The 21,987-nt window shown below is 41.2% G+C and overlaps 1 protein-coding gene across 5 annotated transcripts; it reads left to right on the top strand.

Annotated features, from left to right (window-relative positions):
* The first annotated feature begins 27 nt into the window (after window positions 1-27).
* On the top strand, window positions 28-20,184 carry allc (allantoicase). Of its 5 annotated transcripts, none has more exons than XM_049590063.1 (11): window positions 28-251; window positions 2,158-2,208; window positions 3,154-3,241; window positions 10,400-10,585; window positions 11,059-11,150; window positions 12,933-13,065; window positions 13,210-13,365; window positions 15,863-15,936; window positions 19,358-19,466; window positions 19,589-19,707; window positions 19,940-20,184. In XM_049590063.1, exons 1-11 carry the CDS (start codon window positions 162-164, stop codon window positions 20,099-20,101), a joined length of 1,260 nt encoding a protein of 419 aa, XP_049446020.1. In that variant the 5' UTR covers window positions 28-161; the 3' UTR covers window positions 20,102-20,184. The 5 variants fall into 5 exon arrangements, with proteins under 5 accessions (XP_049446020.1, XP_049446021.1, XP_049446022.1 ...); XM_049590064.1 differs by having other exon boundaries at window positions 29-251; window positions 11,071-11,150; XM_049590065.1 differs by having other exon boundaries at window positions 30-251; window positions 10,466-10,585.
* Window positions 20,185-21,987: the final 1,803 nt, after the last annotated feature.

Below are 21,987 nucleotides of genomic sequence, written 5' to 3' on the forward strand. Positions count from 1 at the left end.
CCCTCACTGTATAAATAAAGAGAGTACTGTGTGTGACTGAGCAGTCGATGAACTTTGTCCTGCAGGACAGAGGCAGTCTGAGTCGTCCTTCAGGTGGAGACGCAGTGAGCAGCTGCTTCAATGTCTCTCTTCATGTTTTAGGAGAAACTTAAAGTGTCATCATGGCAGAAAGGAGAGCGGCGGTGACAACAGCAGCTGAGCCCAACTTCCTGCAATTTAATGACCTGGCCTGTGAGGCGGTTGGCGGGAAGGTGAGTCACTGACATACAAACACAAATACATTCACATGTTCTACACACACGTTAATTAAGTTAATAATCTCTGGTAACTAAACACATTTGATCAGATATGTTAAAACACATAGTAAATTAAACAAATAAACATGTAGCTTAAATACATTTTTTAATTTGTGAATTTATTTTTTTTAATTAATCTGAGATGATTAGGCAAGGCAAGGCAAGTTTATTTGTAGAGCACAATTCGTACACAAAGTAATTCAAAGTGCTTTACAGAACAAGAAAATGCATTAAAATCACAATACAAAATAAAAACATAAATAATCATTATAAAATGAACTTTAAAAGAGAAGAGTGCAGATAAGATCCTTTCAGTCATATGCACAGTGAAACAGAGCTGTTTTGAGCCTATATTTGAACATTGTCAGAGTAGAGGCCTGTCTCACATCTTCAGAAAGACTGTTCCAGATTTTAGCTGCATAAAACTGGAATCCTGATTCCCCATGTTTAGTCCTGACTCTGGGCACCAGCAGGAGGCCGGTCCCTGAGGTCCTCAGAGTCCGAGATGGTTCGTATGGCACTAACATGTCAGAGATGTACTTTGGTGCTAGGCCGTGGAGAGACTTGTACACAAGCAGAGCTGCTTTAAAGTCTATTCTCTGAGCCACAGGAAGCCAGTGTAGAGACCTGAGCACAGGACTAATGTGCTCGTACTTCCTGGTTCTGGTCAGGACCCGAGCAGCAGCATTCTGGATGTACTGCAGCTGTCTTACGGCCCGTTTGGAGAGGCCAGTGAGCAGGCCGTTACAGTAGTCTAACCTACTAGAGACAAATGCATGGATCAGTCTCTCCAAGTCAGGCTTAGACACTATACCTTTGATTTTGGCAATGTTTTTTAGATGGTAAAAAGCTGCTGATGTTATTGATTTGATGTGGCTGTTAAAGTTCAAGTCTGAGTCCATTATTACCCCGAGATTTCTAGCGTGATTTGTAGGTTTTAGAGAGAGAGACTGGAGGTGACTGCTGACACTTTCTCTTTGTTTCTGTGGACCAAATACGATGACTTCAGTCTTGTCTGAATTTTGCTGGAGAAAGTTGTTTTGCATCCACACACTGACCTGTTGGATGCAGTGACAGAGTGAATCCACTGGTCCATATTCACCTGCTGTCAGTGAGACATAGATCTGAGTGTCGTCTGCATAATTGTGGTAGGACACATTATTACTTTGTATTAACTGGCCTAAAGGCAGCATGTAGAGATTGAACAGAAGGGGTCCCAGGATTGACCCTTGGGGCACCCCACAGGTCAAGGCCATGTGGTCTGAGACACAGTTACCAATTTCAACAAAGTACTTCCTGTCTTCTAGATAGGACTTCAACCAATTTAGGGCAGTGCCAGAGATGCCCACCCAGTCCTCTACTCTCTGTGAAAGGATCTCATGATTGACAGTGTCAAAAGCAGCACTCAGATCTAGCAGGACTAAAACTGAGACTTTGCCTGCATCAGTGTTCAGGCGGATATCATTGGTCACCTTAATAAGAGCCTTCATCAGACACTTAATGCATTTCCCTCCACACAGCTGATTGTAGCGTTTACATATCTGACTGTCTGTGACATCATCAGGTCACAGCAGCACGTTACTGATGGAGCTGCTGCTTTATATAGAGTTAGTTAGTTTAGTCCAACCTCAGGGTCAGTCTCTACATGTTCCTAATGTTTATGCTAAGCTGAGCTAAGCGGCTGTAGCTTCTTACTTTTCATGCAGACATGAAGTTAATAAACTTATTCGTATCTCCAGATGGTGGCCTGTATCTGTGCAGCTTTGAGCTTTAACATCTGGACGCTGTGTCATATTTTCAGGTCTGTTTTTTGGTTCGCGTTGAAGTTTGGTGACTGTGTGTTCTGTTTTTGTTCCTTCAGGTTATTTTTGCTACAGACGAATGGTTCGCTCCTGCTGCCAACCTGCTGAAGGTACAACACTGATTCACCATGTCAACAATGTTTGATTTTTGTTCTCAGTATAAAGTTCAGTGATTTTTCTTTTAATAAAGAAAAACTTCACCTGTAACATGATCACATATACATCAGTTACTCTCCACCTGTTTCACTGAAGTCATAAAGAAAACTTTGTTTTTCTCTCAGACCATCAAGGTGAATGGAGAATCCAAAAAACTGAGAACATTCTTGATGAACTGAAGTCAACAGGGTTCACATTTAGCAACAAAACAAAACAACATCAGAGCATCAGTTTATAACTGGTGCAGTTTAATTCAGATCTCATTTCTTCTGTCGGATCATTAGGACGTCACAAACACACGACTTTTACCCCAAACATTACATTATAATTCACAGCTGAGCAACATGTCTGATCACACACTTGTGTTTAAACTCTACTTAAGTGAAGCTAACATGCATGCGTGTGCTTGGGACCCACATTTTGTTGGCGGAAGTGTTTCACATCGTAATGTTTGAGGTTAAAGTCGTGTGTTTGTGATGTCCTGATGATCCGAAAGGATAAATGAGACCTGAATTAAACTGCACCAGTTATAAACTGATGCTATGATGTAGTTTGTCATTGAACATGTTGGATCCACTGACTTCAGTTCATCCAGAATGTTTTCAGATTGTGCATTCACCTGAGAGCTGAATTCAACGTAACACAGGCTGAGTAACTGATTTATAAATGATCATATGTTTGGTGCTCATGTCTCAGATCTAAACTAACAGTTCATCTGTCAAACAGCTGATTATTGTCGTCTTCATCAAACCAACTGGAGGGAACAGTTCGTTTGTTGGGGACTGTTTTCAGTGGTGGATGAATCCACATTTAGGGCAGCAGGATGGTGTGTGTGGGACTGAGTAAACAAAGGTGAGGGAATATCACCTGACGTTAACTTTAAGTGTGTGTTCGTACAGAGAGAGCCACCGCAATTCATCCCGTCAGCCTTCACTGAGTTTGGGAAGTGGATGGACGGATGGGAGACGAGGAGGAAGAGGACGACGGGTCAGTATCAGAAACAAGCTCTGCTGTTCTCTGAAATTCACCCAAATAAAATCAGAATAACATGACGTCCTCAAAGCACATTCACAGATTAAACACATTAATATGTCTCTTTTATAATATCCTTAAAATAATTTAAATGAGACATTAATAACCGTCTATAATAAATATTTTCTGACTGTCAGGATAATTAATCATAATAATAATCATAATAATAATAATAATAATAATATATAATGTGAATTTAACCCTTTGGGCCCGAACGACGCATAGTGCGTCCAAATTCACACCCGTTCTTCTCTGTGGATTTTCTACACAACCGTGCGTCATAGCGAGAAGCCACGCGTATCACGTGACACATCGGAATTGTAGCTTTCCAACAAAGCCAAGCACTTGTCGGTAGTCCAGTGTTTTCACAGCGAAAATAAAATGATAAAGTTACACTAAAATTATGTATCAGAGCTTTCATATAGCTCTGCACACACATACTCTTGGATGATTGGATTTCTCGTGAATGCAGGCTCGCACAGAAATGCCACACAGATCACATGAAAGCGCAGGAGCAGAGCTTTCCAATGATACCACACACATTATTGTGCTGTCATCCCATCACGCTATAAATCCAGATCAATTGTCTACAAAACAAAAACCTGATGAATTTCTTTACAACCCATTATACAGATCTTGTTATCAGTCACTTCATATAGTGAGGAATATCGTATCTTACCACGTCTTAGGCTTGCGTGTGTTTCTCCTGTCTATCCACATTTGTAGTCCGGCTTTCAAGATGCAAATATCTCCATATTGTCCAGCTGACACTCCATCAAACTTTGTATGACAAGACCAGCCACTTCATCTTTGCGCACCCAGACAACTGTAGCCTAATTATGCATGCTGACAGGGCCGTAGTCACCATATACATTGAGGGGGACATGTGTCCCCCGCAATGCCCAAAATGCCCCCCCAGTATATAACTGGAAACAAATTGAAACAACAGCTAACTTTGTTTACTGCAAACAAAGTGACAAATATTATCTTGGAGGACATCATTGCACATGGTTGACTATATTTCTATGATCTTAGATGTAAATATTGCATGTTTCCTTCAGATAAAACACATTTTTGACTTGTGAATGAGTCAATGGAATTTCTTGCAATAATGAAAAAATACTGGCAATCATGTCCGCCTGGCACAGACCACATGTTTTGGACAGCTGTGAAGAGACAGAATGTCCCAGCATCATGGTTCTTATATTGCCAGATTCCAGAGAGTCTCCCCTCTTCATATATGGCAGAATATGTCAACTTCCAACTTGCTATGGTGAGATACATGTAAAAATGTAAAAATTTAGGCACACAGATTTGTTTTTTTCATTGACATAAAAATTAATATAAAGTACAAGCACATAGAAGGACATGAAATGATGGCAAATCTGGTTAGCCCACATTGTCCTGAAAAAACAAGATATAGAATGTGTATGTAGCCTTTATAATGACTGTGATATGAGCATAGAAGTAAAGGCAGTAAAAATACCCCCAAAACGCCCATAGGGTTAAGATAAGACTTCAGACACAACCCGAAAGGTAAAAAAAAAATAAATAAAAAAATAAAAAAGAAGAGAATAAATAAAATAAATAAATAAATTAGAGAGGTGACACTAAAGAGTTCAATGTATTCATTAGAAAATCTCAGATTATAGAAAGTCTGACTGCATTACCCGCCACGTGTGAACTGTACGATTATTAACTGTAGGTATCAGTGTCAATAACAAGCACAATATACACAATAACACAACAACACACAATAACACACAATAACACAATAAGATAAACCATGGTATGTACAATATATTTTTAGTATATGTAAAATACATAAAGTAAAAATACACTTCCACAAAGTCCGAATGTGTTACAGAAATATATTATGTTACACATAAACACAATAATAATAATATTAATATTTATAAAAATGTGTGTGATTGGCATGTGACACCAACACGTGTTTTTCTTTTCATTGATACATACTTATACATCACTTCCTGTTTGTTCCTCTGCTGCCGTGATGATGCACATTTCAACGCTGTGGGACAAATAAAGGATTATCTTATCTTATCTTATCTTTTTTTTTGTAAGAAAGGCAGATTTCCATAAGACACAGTTTACAGTAATTCTTTGTCCATAGCAGATCATATATAATCTCCATATATATAATATCCATATTGCCGTTCCGGGGTTTTCTCTGACAGATCATGGGTGATTTTGTTATGAATAACAACAGAACAAAACAAGGAAGCACATCACCTCCAACTTTTCAACAATCAAATGAAAAAGAGGATTGGTTCACACAAAGCACAAGTACAGTCAGATTAAATCAGATCTGATCGGTTTTACATACTCTGTCCATTCGGTCCAGATCCTATAGATTTTTTTCTTTTTCGACTCTAAGAGAAAATTCTATCTTCCCAATAACATAAATCTCATGAAAATGTCAATCCATTCGTTAATGGTAGGTGGTTCTACCTTTGACCATTTTCTTGTGATTGACTTCTTGCTGGCAGCAAACAATATAGCCAGCAGTTTTTTGTCTTTAGTGTTCCATGTTTCAAACAGCAAATCGCCCAAATACATAGTTTCACATTTGAATGGAATATGTATGCTAAATACATTTTTAATATGTTTGTGGATCTCCTCCCAGTAAGTCCTTATCACCTGGCAGTCCCAAAATATATGAAAGTGGTTGGCCTCATTAGACCCACAAAATCTCCAACAAGCATTCCCGCTGTCTTGATGTCGTGTCTGAGTGGGTGTGACAAAAAAATCTCACAATATTCTTCCAGCAGAACTCCTGCCACATGTTCAACCCAGTTGAGAAACATTGTAGCTGGCGTATTTTCTCCCAGCTCTTCTTTATGTATTCTGCACTTTCTTGTTTGGATAATAGTATGGTATTATATAAATTTAGAGGTCATTTTATTGTATGATCCAGGCTTAATCAATTATAAAAACACCACCATGAACCCTGATTTACATTTTCCTGGAACCTCTTTCAGATGATTTTTGTTAAAATAATGTCTCACTTGCAGGTATCTAAAAAACTCATCTCTCCCCAATCCATGATCCTTCTGTAGGGCTTCAAAACTCTGAAATGTCTCCTCATGGACAAATGAACAATCAATCAATCAATCAGTCAATTTTATTTATAAAGCCCAATATCACAAATCACAATTTGCCTCACAGGGCTTTACAGCATACGACATCCCTCTGTCCTTATGACCCTCACAGCTGATCAGGAAAAACTCCCCAAAAAACCCTTTAACGGGGAAAAAATGGTAGAAACCTCAGGAAGAGCAACTGAGGAGGGATCCCTCTTCCAGGACGGACAGACGTGCAATAGATGTCGTACAGAACAGATCAGCATAATAAATTAACAGTAATCCACATGACACAATGAGACAGAGAGAGAGAGAGAGAGAGAGAGAGAGAGAGAGAGATGCAGGTAATGACAGTAGCTTACAACAACATTAATCAAAGTAATAATATTATAGTTATAGTTCTGGCTACTGTGGTACAATATGTTGAAAGTATGTATTAATATCTGATAGTATACTTACCTGATCTTATCTTACCTTACCTTATCTTATCATCGTATCTTATCTTACCTTATCTCATTTTATCTTTCCTGATCTTATCTTATCTTATCTTACCTTACCTTATCTTATCATCGTATCTTATCTTATCTTATCTGACCTGGGTCCGTATTCACAAAAAACTCTGAGCAAGGAGGGGACAGAAACTTTTATCTTAGTGAGGAGGTGTGGTTGACCCCGTTGCTAGGTATGACGCAGTCTTCTAAAAGCTGTGATTGGTTGTTACAAAGAGGGGGAAAAAAAAGAATAACAAATGCGCTCCTAGTAATGAATGGACAGTGAAATGAACTGATCATAGAACTTAGACTGTAGGCTATTAAGAAATGTGTAATCGTGAAAACAATTTTATGTCAGGATGATGAAACTCAGCAAAATTAAATTAATTGTTACACAGCTTCAAAATGTTTGAACATACCTCATTCACATGCCAATTATTATATTGATTTGCTTATTGTTATGTTTACTCGCCATGCTGGTAATTTAATCTTAATCTTATTTGATATTAATGGTGGGCACAGTCTCAGCTGTCAGCCGTTACTGTGATTGCTGAAAGTGGTTTGATTTGGCAGAATGACCAAAACAATGAATGAAATGGAGGAAAAAGAACGAGAAAGCCGAACTGGACAGAAGAGCAGTGCCTGCTGTTGGCACAGCTCGTGGAGGAGAACAACAGAGCTTTAAGAGGGAAATTCAGTCCCAGGATCACGGCACAAGGGAAGAGGCAGACTTGGGAGCGCATTGCCCAACAAATCAATGCGTCGTTCCCTCTCCTTTTACGCACAAGCAATGAGTGTGAGAAGCACTGGTACGTGCCGCAATCCAAAGCGGGCGTTATTGCGTTACTACGCTGGGTGGGAAAAGTAAGCTCATCCCTGATGAGGTCAACCACAACCATTATCCCTGCACGATCAAGCCGGTAGCTTCTTATTAAATCACTGTTGTTCAATATACGGAGAATATCTTAGGATTCTTTGTGAATACGGGCCCTGATCTTATCTTACCTTACCTTATCTTATCTTATCCTACCTTACCTTATCTTATCTTCGTATCTTATCTTATCTGACCTGATCTTATCTTATCCTACCTTTGTAATGTTCTCTTTAGCTGTTAGTGTGTTTGTGTTAATTTCCTGTTTTATTTTGAAATCCTGTTGTTTTTGGTTGATGTCTAGTTTTACTTCCTGTCTTTGTTCTTTTCCCGCCTTTTGATGACTCACCTGTGACTGATTTGTAATCACCTTCACCTGTGTATATATACCATGTGTTTTCACCAGCCCTCTGCCAGATTACCATTGTCTCCCAGTGTATTCATGCTTTCCAGCCCTGTGGATCTAGTTTTGTTTGCCTGTTTTTTTGGACTTTTGGTATGTTACTCTTGGAATTGCTTTCCTTTGGATTCTGCTTGAATTTTTGAGTAAGGAACTTTGACTTTCTGCATTTTTTGTCCTGGGTTTTTTTTTCTCTGCATCTGAGTCTTTTCTTCTGAAATGTGTCAACCTGACCTTATCTCATCAATCTTATCTTATCTTACCTTACCTTACCTTACCTTATCTTACTACTTTGTTCTGTTTGTTTGTTTTTTCAAACTTTATTATTGTTTTTATTGTAAAGCATGTTGTAGCTTTGATTTTTAAATAAATTACAATAAAAATGATGAGCAATCAATTAAAATATGAATGTTTCTAATTAAGATCATTTAAATTAGTTTTCTACACTGAACAAAAATATAAACGCAACACTTGTTTTTGCTCCCATTTTTCATGAGCTGAACTCAAAGATCTAAAACATTTTCTATACACACAAAAGACCATTTCTCACAAATATTGTTCACAAATCTGTCTAAAATCTGTGTTAGTGAGCACTTCTCCTTTGCCGAGATAATCCATCCCACCTCACAGGTGTGGCATATCAAGATGCTGATTAGACAGCATGATTATTGCACAGGTGTGCCTTAGGCTGGCCACAATAAAAGGCCACTCTGAAATGTGCAGTTTTATCACACAGCACAATGCCACAGATGTCGCAAGTTTTGAGGGAGCGTGCAATTGGCATGCTGATTGCAGGAATGTCCACCAGAGCTGTTGCCCGTGAATTGAATGTTCATTTCTCCAAAGAGGTTTCAGACAATTTGGCAGTACATCCAACCGGCCTCACAACCTCACACCAGCCCAGGACCTCCACATCCAGCATGTTCACCTCCAAGATCGTCTGAGACCAGCCACCTGGACAGCTGCTGCAACAATCGCTTTGCATAACCAAAGAATTTCTGCACAAACTGTCAGAAACCGTCTCAGGGAAGCTCATCTGCATGCTCGTCATCCTCATCGGGTCTCGACCTGACTGCAGTTCGTCGTTGTAACTGACTTGAATGGGCAAATGCTCACATTCGATGGCATCTGGCACGTTGGAGAGGTGTTCTCTTCACGGATGAATCCTGGTTTTCACTGTTCAGGGCAGATGGCAGACAGCATGTGTGGTGTTGTGTGGGTGAGCGGTTTGCTGATGTCAGCGTTGTGGATCGAGTGGCCCATGGTGGCGGTGGGGTTATGGTATGGGCAGGTGTATGTTATGGACAACGAACACAGGTGCATTTTACTGATGGCATTTTGAATGCACAGAGATACCGTGACGAGATCCTGAGGCCCATTGCTGTGCCATTCATCCACGACCATCACCTCATGTTGCAGCATGATAATGCACGGCCCCATGTTGCAAGGATCTGTACACAATTCTTGGAAGCTGAAAACATCCCAGTTCTTGCATAGCCAGCATACTCACCGGATATGCCAACCATTGAGCATGTTTGGGATGCTCTGGATTGGCGTATACGACAGCATGTTCCAGTTCCTGCCAATATCCAGCAACTTCGCACAGCCATTGAAGAGGAGTGGACCAACATTCCACAGGCCACAATCAACAACCTTATCAACTCTATGCGAAGGAGATGTGCTGCACTGCGTGAGGCAAATGGTGGTCACACCAGATACTGACTGGTTTTCTGACCCCCCAAGACCCCCCCAATAAAGCAAAATTGCACATTTCAGAGTGGCCTTTTATTGTGGCCAGCCTAAGGCACACCTGTGCAATATTGATGCTGTCTAATCAGCATCTTGATATGCCACACCTGTGAGGTGGGATGGATTATCTCGGCAAAGGAGAAGTGCTCACTAACACAGATTTAGACAGATTTGTGAACAATATTTTGAGAAATGGTCTTTTGTGTATATAGAAAATGTTTTAGATCTTTGAGTTCAGCTCATGAAAAATGGGAGCAAAAACAAAAATGTTGCATTTATATTTTTGTTCAGTATAGTTTTCTGTTTGTAATTGTCTTCAAACATATCTGTGACATTTACTGATCAGCTGATGAATGTGTCAATATATCTGTGATTAACTGATATTAATCTATTGATCCAGAAAACTCTTGAGTTTTTTTTTTTGTTTGTTTGTTTGGGTTTTTTTTTTTTTAGTTCAGAGCTGCTGTCAATCGTCTGAATCTTTGTTCACATGCACAGATGACTTTGTTCGACTTTGTCTGACATGGACAAGACCGAATCTTTTTTTTTTTTTTTTTTGTGGAGGTCATGACTGGTGCATCATCCAGCTAGGAGTACCAGGACAGATCTATGGTTTTGATGTTGACACGTCCTTCTTCACTGGAAATCATTCACCTCACATCTCCATCCAGGCCGGCTGTCTGGGTACGAATTCTTCTGATACTCATCGTAAAGTATGAGACGCTTCACTTCATACGATGCTTCACTCCTCAAACTCTGTGAGAAACTTTAATCTGTGACACACAAACAGAAACACCCAGCAGGTTTTATTATATTTATACAAATACAGATGTAATCTGTGAAGGAAGCAGCGTCACATTTCCTGAACCCCGACGTAAAGAAAACAACCAACCAGGAAACTGAAACATCAAGATGGATGATAATAAACTGTGTTAAACTATGACCTCCTCAGTTACACACACGTCATTGAATTTAATCTTTTCAAGCAGTGTCAACAAAAAAACTTACTTAACATTTTAGTTAATTTAATTATACATTTTATACAGAGAGGTGTCGGAGCTGATGTACACGACTGTTTTCAGATGTAAAGGTGTACCTAATAAAGTGACCACTGAGACGTAGGTGAGAGCGGCCATGAACCTGTGTTAATATTTAAGGTTCTTCACCAGACAAACCACCAACCTTCAGCCTGGACGGAGACCGAACCGGCATGGCCGCCTCCGACATTCAGCTGGCTGCTGTTGCCAAGGTTACTGTGAGGAATGTGATTGACAGCTGGCGTGTGTTTGATTAAAAGCTGGCGTGTGTTTGATTGACAGCTGACGTGTGTTTGATCTACAGCTGACGTGTGTTTGATTGACAGCTGACGTGTGTTTGATCTACAGCTGACATGTGTTTGATTGACAGCTGACGTGTGTTTGATTGACAGCTGACATGTGTTTGATCTACAGCTGACGTGTGTTTGATTGACAGCTGACGTGTGTTTGATCTACAGCTGACATGTGTTTGATTGACAGCTTACGTGTGTTTGATTGACAGCTGACGTGTGTTTGATCTACAGCTGACGTGTGTTTGATCTACAGCTGACGTGTGTTTGATCTACAGCTGACGTGTGTTTGATCTACAGCTGACGTGTGTTTGATTGACAGCTGACGTGTGTTTGATTGACAGCTGACGTGTGGTTGATCTACAGCTGACGTGTGTTTGATTGACAGCTGACATGTGTTTGATTGACAGCTGACGTGTGTTTGATCTACAGCTGACGTGTGTTTGATTGACAGCTGACAGGTGTTTGATCTACAGCTGACAGGTGTTTGATCTACAGCTGACGTGTGTTTGATTGACAGCTGACGTGTGTTTGATCTACAGCTGACAGGTGTTTGACAGCTGACAGGTGTTTGATCTACAGCTGACGTGTGTTTGATTGACAGCTGACAGGTGTTTGATTGACAGCTGACAGGTGTTTGATCTACAGCTGACATGTGTTTGATTGACAGCTGACGTGTGTTTGATCTACAGCTGACGTGTGTTTGATCTACAGCTGATGTGTGGTTGATCTACAGCTGACGTGTGGTTGATCAACAGCTGACGTGTGTTTGGTGGACAGCTGACATGTGTTTGATCTACAGCTGACGTGTGTTTGATTGACAGCTGACGTGTGTTTGGTGGACAGCTGACATGTGTTTGATCTACAGCTGACGTGTGTTTGATTGACAGCTGACGTGTGGTTGATCTACAGCTGACATGTGTTTGATTGACAGCTGACGTGTGGTTGATCTACAGCTGACATGTGTTTGATCTAAAGCTGACGTGTGTTTGATTGACAGCTGACGTGTGTTTGATCTACAGCTGACATGTGTTTGATTGACAGCTGACATGTGTTTGATTGACAGCTGACGTGTGGTTGATCTACAGTTGACGTGTGTTTGATTGACAGCTGACGTGTGGTTGATCTTCAGTTGACATGTGTTTGATTGACAGCTGACATGTGTTTGATTGACAGCTGACGTGTGTTTGGTGGACAGCTGACGTGTGTTTGATCTACAGCTGACGTGTGTTTGGTGGACAGCTGACGTGTGTTTGATTGACAGCTGACATGTGTTTGATCTACAGCTGACGTTTGTTTGGTGGACAGCTGACGTGTGTTTGATTGACAGCTGACGTGTGTTTGATTGACAGCTGACGTGTGTTTGATCTACAGCTGACGTGTGTTTGATCTACAGCTGACATGTGTTTGATCTACAGCTGACGTGTGTTTGATTGACAGCTGACGTGTGTTTGATTGACAGCTGGCGTGTGTTTGATTGACAGCTGGCGTGTGTTTGATTGACAGCTGACGTGTGTTTGATCTACAGCTGACGTGTGTTTGATCTACAGCTGACGTGTGTTTGATCTACAGCTGACGTATGTTTGATTGACAGCTGACATGTGTTTGGTGGACAGCTGACGTGTGGTTGATCTACAGCTGACGTGTGTTTGATCTACAGCTGACGTGAGCTTGATTGACAGCTGACATGTGTTTGATTGACAGCTGGGCTCTGAGGTGTGGCCAGAGCTTGTGTGTGTGTCGGAGCTGAAGCCTGGATATTCAGACTGTTGCCATAATCACTTCAAGGTCAACTTCAACCACCGAGTCACACACCTGCGCCTGAACATGCACCCGGGTACACACACACACACACACACACACACACACACAGTCAATGACTATGAAAGTAATAATTATAACACTACAGAGTGCATTTGTGTATTTGTTATCTATGTATTTGTTATTTGTGTGTTTGTGTGTTTCTGTGTTTGTTGGTCAGATGGAGGGATAGCCAGGCTGCGGGCGTACGGTGTCGGGCAAAGAGACTGGTCATCTGTCTCCTCCCACCAGTATGTCGACCTGGTGGCTTTGACCAATGGGGGAGTCTGCCTTGGCTACAGCGATGCCCACTTTGGGCATCCACGCAACATGATTGGTTAGTATCAGTATAAATGTTCTGTAGGTTCACTCCCTGTTGATTTCTTTATAACATATGATGCAAAGTCAGTGTTGGTCACTGGCTACTTTTGCGGCAGTGACACTAGTGACTCTGGTGACTGTGGTGACTCTGGTGACTGTGGTGACTATAGTGACTCTGGTGATTGTGGTGACAGTGATGACACTAGTGACTGTGGTGACTCTGGTGACACTAGTGACTGTGGTGACACTAGTGACTGTGGTGACTCTGGTGACTCTTATGACTGTGGTGACTCTGGTGACACTAGTGACTCTTATGACTGTGGTGACTCTGGTGACACTAGTGACTGTGGTGACTCTGGTGACACTAGTGACTCTTATGACTGTGGTGACTCTGGTGACACTAGTGACTGTGGTGACTGTGGTGACACTAGTGACTCTTATGACTGTGGTGACTCTGGTGACACTAGTGACTGTGGTGACACTAGTGACTCTGGTGACTGTGGTGACACTAGTGACTCTTATGACTGTGGTGACTCTGGTGACACTAGTGACTGTGGTGACACTAGTGACTCTTATGACTGTGGTGACTGTGGTGACTCTTATGACTGTGGTGACTGTGGTGTCACCACAGTCACCAGAGTCACTAGTGTGGTGACACTAGTGACTCTGGTGACTGTGGTGACACTAGTGACTCTTATGACTGTGGTGACTGTGGTGACACTAGTGACTGTGGTGACTGTGGTGACACTAGTGACTCTTATGACTGTGGTGACTCTGGTGACACTAGTGACTGTGGTGACTGTGGTGACACTAGTGACTCTTATGACTGTGGTGACTGTGGTGACACTAGTGACTGTGGTGACACTAGTGACTCTTATGACTGTGGTGACTGTGGTGACACTAGTGACTCTGGTGACACTAGTGACTCTGGTGACCGTGGTGACACTAGTGACTCTGGTGACACTAGTGACTGTGGTGACTCTGGTGACACTGTTGACACTGTTGACTTATGTGACTCTCGTGACTCTGGTGACACTGGTGACTCTTGTGACTGGTGACTCTGGTGACACTGTTGACACTGTTGACTTATGTGACTCTCGTGACTCTGGTGACTGGTGACTCTGGTGACACTGTTGACACTGTTGACTCATGTGACTCTCGTAACACTGGTGACTCTGGTGACACTGGTGACTCTGTTGACTTATGTGACTCTTGTGACTCTGGTGACACTGTTGACACTGTTGACTTATGTGACTCTCGTGACTCTGGTGACACTGGTGACTCTTGTGACTGGTGACTCTGGTGACACTGTTGACACTGTTGACTTATGTGACTCTCGTGACTCTGGTGACTGGTGACTCTGGTGACACTGTTGACACTGTTGACTCATGTGACTCTCGTAACACTGGTGACTCTTGTGACACTGGTGACTCTGTTGACTTATGTGACTCTTGTGACTCTGGTGACACTGTTGACACTGTTGACTTATGTGACTCTCGTGACTCTGGTGACACTGGTGACTCTTGTGACTGGTGACTCTGGTGACACTGTTGACACTGTTGACTTATGTGACTCTCGTGACTCTGGTGACTGGTGACTCTGGTGACTGTTGACACTGTTGACTTATGTGACTCTCGTGACTCTGGTGACACTGGTGACTCTTGTGACTGGTGACTCTGTTGACACTGTTGACTTATGTGACTCTCGTGACTCTGGTGACACTGGTGACTCTGTTGACACTGTTGACTTATGTGACTCTCGTAACACTGGTGACTCTGGTGACACTGTTGACACTGTTGACTTATGTGACTCTCGTGACTCTGGTGACACTGGTGACTCTGGTAACACTGTTGACACTGTTGACTTATGTGACTCTCGTGACTGTGGTGACACTGGTGACTCTTGTGACTGGTGACTCTGGTGACACTGTTGACACTGTTGACTTATGTGACTCTCGTAACACTGGTGACTCTTGTGACACTGTTGACTCATGTGACTCTCGTAACACTGGTGACTCTGGTGACACTGTTGACACTGTTGACTTATGTGACTCTTGTGACTCTTGTGACACTGGTGACTCTGGTGACACTGTTGACACTGTTGACTTATGTGACTCTCGTAACACTGGTGACTCTTGTGACACTGTTGACTCATGTGACTCTCGTAACACTGGTGACTCTGGTGACACTGTTGACACTGTTGACTTATGTGACTCTTGTGACTCTGGTGACACTGGTGACTCTGGTGACTCTGGTGACACTGTTGACACTGTTGACTTATGTGACTCTCGTGACTCTGGTGACACTGGTGACTCTGGTGACACTGAATGTGGTGACACTGGTGACTTTGGTGACTCTTTTGATTCTTGTGATTCTGGTGACACTGTCTACTCTTGTGACTCTGGTGTAACTCGTGACTCTGGTGACTCTTGTGACTCCAGGGACACTGTTGACTCTTGTGACTCTGCTGACATTGGTGACTCTGGTGACACTTTGTGTGTTCTGTGTTTACAGGTCTTGGCCAAGCTGTAAACATGGCCGATGGCTGGGAGACGGCTCGCAGACTGGACAGACCAAAACACCTGAAGGTTACCACGCAATACAATATATTATTATTATAACGTTCTTTATTAACATTCTTTGTTAACATTCTATATTAATGTTCTATATTAACGTTCTTTGTTAACGTCCTATATTAATGTTCTATATTAATGTTCTATATTAACGCTCTATATTAACGTTCTATGTTAATGTTCTATATTAAGGTTCTATATTAACGCTCTATATTAACTCCATGCCAACATTTACACATGCTAATGGCCACTGCTGTAAGTGAAAACTTCAGATTTATTAACATTAACATGATTTTAACTTTAAAACAAAGCTTAAATTCTCAAACAGACATTTCAGGAAGTGAGAACGAAACAAAATGTCCTTATTTTTTTTAAGAATGATGTCAGATTGATAAAATGATCCTCACTTTGAAAAAATATTCCCTCTTTCTAAAGTTTACTGAACTCAGTTTCTTAAAATGTAAAAATTTTCTTAAATTCCCTCATATTTCAAAAAACAAAACATTGTTTTCACTTTTCATAAATGTTCTGACTTTCCTCAAAATGAGCTCACTTTTTGTTTAAAATGTCCTCGCTTTCAATCAATCAATCAGTTTTATTTATAAAGCCCAATATCACAAATCACAATTTGCCTCACAGGGCTTTACAGCATACGACATCCCTCTGTCCTTATGACCCTCACAGCTGATCAGGAAAAACTCCCCAAAAAACCCTTTAACGGGGAAAAAACGGTAGAAACCTCAGGAAGAGCAACTGAGGAGGGATCCCTCTTCCAGGACGGACAGACGTGCAATAGATGTCGTACAGAACAGATCAGCATGATAAATTAACAGTAATCCACATGACACAATGAGACAGAGAGAGAGAGAGAGAGAGAGAGAGAGAGAGAGAGATGCAGGTAATGACAGTAGCTTACAACAACATTAATGAAAGTAATAATATTATAGTTATAGTTCTGGCTACTGTGGTACAATATGTTGAAAGTATTTATTAATATCTGGCAGTATACATGTGTGACAATAGTCATATGTGTATAATAACAGTAGAAGTATGACTAATGACTAATGATGGCAGCAGCAGCAGGAGGCATCTGGCAGGACCACGGCAGCAGCACAACCACACACGTCACGCTGTCCAGGCACCGCTGTGATATGAGTTAATCTGAGAGACAGTGGAGCACAAAGGCTCCGGAGAAGAAGCCGAGTTAGTGACATCCAGAATGGCCGAGTTAGCAAGATGTAGTAATAGGATACGAGAGAGAGAGAGAGAGAGAGAGAGAGAGAGAAGGAGAGAAGGTGCCCGGTGTATTATAGGGGGTCCTCCAGCAGACTTGGCCTAAGTCAGCCTAACTAGGGGCTGGTACAGGGCAAGCCTGAGCCAGCCCTAACTATAAGCTTTATCAAAGAGGAAAGTCTTAAGTCTAGTCTTAAATGTGGAGACGGTGTCTGCCTCCCGGACCGTAACAGGAAGATGATTCCACAGGAGAGGAGCCTGATAGCTGAAGGCTCTGGCTCCTGATCTACTTTGGAGACTTTAGGGACCACGAGTAACCCTGCGTTCTCAGAGCGCAGTGTTCTGGTGGGATAATATGGCACTATGAGCTCTCTAAGATATGACGGAGCTTGACCATTTAGAGCTTTATAAGTTAACAGTAGGATTTTAAATTCAATTCTGGATTTTACAGGGAGCTAGTGCAGAGAAGCTAAAACAGGAGAAATATGATCTCGTTTCTTAGTTCCTGTTAGTACACGTGCTGCTGCATTCTGAATTAGCTGGAGAGTTTTTAAGGACTTACTAGAGCTACCTGATAAAAGAGAATTACAGTAATCCAGCCTTGAGGTAACAAAAGCGTGGACCAATTTTTCTGTATCTTTTCGGGTCAGGATAGGCCTAATTTTCACAATATTACGCAGATGAAAAAATGCAGTCCGTGAGGTTTGTTTTAAATGAGAATTAAAAGACAAATCTTGATCAAATATTACTCCGAGGTTTCTTACAGTAGTGCTAGAGGCCAGAGCAATGCCATCTAGAGAAACTATGTCATCAGATAAAGAGTCTCTGAGTTGTTTGGGGCCAAGAACAATAACTTCAGTTTTGTCTGAATTTAACATCAGGAAATTGGTGCTCATCCAAGTTTTTATGTCTTTAAGGCAGTTATGGAGTTTAGTTAATTGATTACCTTCTTCTGGCTTCATCAATAAATACAACTGTGTATCATCCGCATAACAATGGAAATTTATAGAGTGATTTCTAATGATGTTACCTAAAGGAAGCATATATAGAGTAAACAGGATTGGTCTGAGCACAGAACCTTGCGGAACTCCAAAACAAACTTTGGTACGTAATGACGATTCATTATGAACGTGAACAAACTGAAAACGATCAGATAAATAAGATTTAAACCAGCTTAGTGCAGAACCTTTTAGGCCAATTAAGTGATCCAGTCTCTGCAGTAGAATTTGATGGTCAATTGTGTCAAACGCCGCACTAAGATCTAATAAAACAAGTACAGAGACGAGTCCTTTGTCTGAAGCAATCAGAAGGTCATTTGTAATTTTAACTAGAGCTGTCTCAGTGCTATGATGCACTCTAAATCCTGACTGAAATTCCTCAAATAAATTATTATCATGGAGAAAATCACACAGCTGGTCTGCGACTACTTTCTCAAGGATCTTTGACATAAAGGGAAGATTAGATATTGGTCTATAGTTGGCTAACACCTCTGGATCCAGGGTGGGCTTTTTTAGTAGAGGTTTAATTACAGCTACCTTAAAAGACTGTGATACATAGCGTGTTAATAAGGATATATTGATCATATCTAATATATGAGTGTTAACTAAAGGAAAGACCTCCTTAAGTAGCCTAGTTGGGATGGGGTCTAAGAGACACGTTGATGATTTAGATGAAGAAATCACTGCGGTCAGTTCTTGAAGAGAAATTGGGGAGAAGCAATCTAAATATATATTAGGTTTTACAGCTGTGTTTGAGGTTAGATAGCTTTAAAAACAGTCTCAGAATTAAAAATGTCCCAAAATTAACCATTTCTCAAAAATTGTCTTTAAAATGTGTCCAAAATGTCCTCAATTAAAAATATTCCACCGTTTTTAAAATTTTCTCAAAGTTTCTAAAAATGTTTTCTGAAATATCCTCACATTTCACATTTATTTAAAATGGCCTCTCATGACAGCACAATGAGACTGCATTAAAAAAATGACCTCTAACTAAAAACTGTCTCACTTTCTAAAATGTCATCATTTCAATTTGACATCTCTTTTGAAACTGTCCTCACTTTTAAAAAAAACGTCCTCACCAACTTTCTGCAGATGTCCACACTTTACAAACTTCTCTTCCTGAAACTGTCGGTCGATGTGAACACGAATAATAAGTTTAAATGTGTCCACTCCTGTTAAATGTCTCCCTGCTGGTTGTCTTGCAGGTGGACCAGCGAGGCATCCTGCAGGTCCCCGGCTCGGAGTGGGCGGTGTTTCGTCTCGGTCATCCCGGAGTGATCAGCAGCGTCGAAGTTGACACCAACCACTTTAAAGGTCCACACACGCCTCACTACTTCCTGTTTTTATTTTACAGATTAAAATTTAAAATGAATTTTGTTTATGAGCAGCTGAGAATCTTAAAGTGTTTGTTTGTTTGTTTGTTTGTTTCCATCTAGGTAACTTCCCGGACTCTTGCAGGATTGAGGTTTGTTCTCTGACTGCTGAGGAGGAAGCTCAGTGCATCAGGAGCAGGTGGAATTCTGGGAAATGGCGGGTCCTTCTTTCCCCTCAGAAAGTACGTGTCCTTGTCCTGTGGAATGGTTTCCATTGACGTCCATCCTGTGTCCCTGATTGACAGAAATTTTTCATGTATATATCTGTGATGTTTAGAAAAGTTTATCAGATTGAAATTAAATATGAATCCTAAACTTTATCTGATGTTTGTTTTGTTTTTTTAAATGAGGAAGATGATGAGTGTTTGGATTTAAACAGCTTCCTGTCCTCATGTCCTCCTGTCTGTCCTGCAGCTTCATCCTCATCACAGACATCTGTACAACCAGTCCAAGCTCACTCTCAGCTCACCTGTCACTCACGTCCGTCTCATCATCAGCCCTGATGGAGGAGTCAGCCGGCTCCGCCTGTGGGGTCGACCCACGGCCAATCAGAATATACCGGCATCCAAACTGTGATGCTGTGAACGCTCAGAGAGGATTTAAAGTTTGTGATCTGTGACTGATGATGTTTGAGAAATAAAACAGGTGGAGACTTGACAGTCTGATGGTCTTTAACACTCGTACACTGAAATAAACACAAAACATCCCATAATTCTCCCTAATCTGTTTTGTCCCTCACAGGCTCCCGTCAACCCATCTGAATCATTTAAGATTAGAAAGAATGTCAAGACTGTTTTTATTCCTTCAGCAGATTTATTTTTTATTTCTCTGTTTCACTCTGTGTCAGTGAGTCAGGATCATCAACCACCTGACACAGGTGAGTCTGATTAAACATCATCCACCACCTGACACAGGTGAGTCTATCTAACACTGGTGGATGACGTTTAATCAGACTCACCTGTGTCAGGTGGTTCAATTCAATTCTTTATTTGGATAGGGACTGTGCACATTAATGAACATTGATCATACATCTCTGTAAACATGCCGGATTGTAGCAAAGCTGTTAATTTGCATCCGCAGTCCCGAATAAATAAATAAAAAAATTGGGAAAATAGAAATAGAGGAGACAACAAACATGCTACAATTCATTATACAAACGGAAGAATACCAGACCCAGACAGGATAAAACAAAGCAATAGAAAATAATGTTCAAGTAGACTCAAGTCCAGTTAGTGGTCGCACTTTTGATTTGATTTGAGCCATTGTTTAAGATGTCCTTTAAAAGAAGAGTATGTGGGGCAATCCCTTATTGTGGAGAGAAGACTGCTCCAGACATTCCCCCCCATAACAGACAATGCATTCCTCCCAAACGTAGTGCAACTGTGGGGAATTTCACAGTCTCCTCTAACACAAGTCCTGGTGCTCATACCTCACCCCAGTCCTTTTCCTGATGTATTCGTTCAGCGGCGGTGGCGCAAGACCGTGGAGGCTTTTATACACAAAGCAGGCAAATCTAAAGGTTTTAAAATTATGATTTTTGAGATATGGAAGGAGAAGAATTTTTTATCCAGAGTCTTTAGGGTTTTCTTGTAGATAGATTCTATTGGTTTAAGTGCTGTTGTACATGCCAGAGACCAGCTCGTTAAGCAGTAGTCTATATGTGAGAGCATCATACAATGTAGAAACATCAAAGCTGCACTGGTAGTTAGAGAATTCCTGATATGTCTGAAATTAGCCAGGTTGTATTTGACAGAGTTAGACACTTTTTTGATGTGTTTCTTAAATGAAAGTGTCGAGTCCAGGATGACCCTCAGGTACCTGTACTCATTCACCAAACCGAGCTCCTCCCCATCACACCAGAATGAACAATTTTTGTCTGCTTTTCCACAAAAATCATACAGACACTTTTTTTGACATTTAGCGAAAGACATGAATCAGTGAGCCAGGCCTGAACATGAGCCAATGCTGTTGTGAGTATTTGGGCAGCCTCTGTCGTGTTTTTCACGGGGCTGAAAATGACCATGTCATCCGCATACAACTGTGCATTGACACCCTTACAGACATCAAAGAAATCGTTAATGTATAGAGAAAGCAAAATAGATGGAATTTATAAAAAAAATAAATAAATTTTTGACCAGCTGATCTCTAACTTTTAACAGTGCAAGACACTCATTATTAAACCAGGGAAGGGAGCTGGTGGTGAAAGGTGGTGGATGACGTTTAATCCGACTCACTTATGTCAGGTGGTGGATGACGTTTAATCCGACTCACCTGTGTCAGGTGGTGGATGACGTTTAATCCGACTCACTTGTGTCAGGTGGTGGATGACGTTTAATCCGACTCACCTGTGTCAGGTGGTGGATGACGTTTAATCCGACTCACTTGTGTCAGGTGGTGGATGACGTTGATCAATAACATTTCCACCTTCTTCTTTTGCTGCAGAAATTACTGATCAAATCAAA

Source organism: Epinephelus fuscoguttatus, linkage group LG11, assembly GCF_011397635.1.
Source record: "Epinephelus fuscoguttatus linkage group LG11, E.fuscoguttatus.final_Chr_v1".
NCBI classification, from domain to species: Eukaryota; Metazoa; Chordata; class Actinopteri; order Perciformes; family Serranidae; genus Epinephelus; species Epinephelus fuscoguttatus.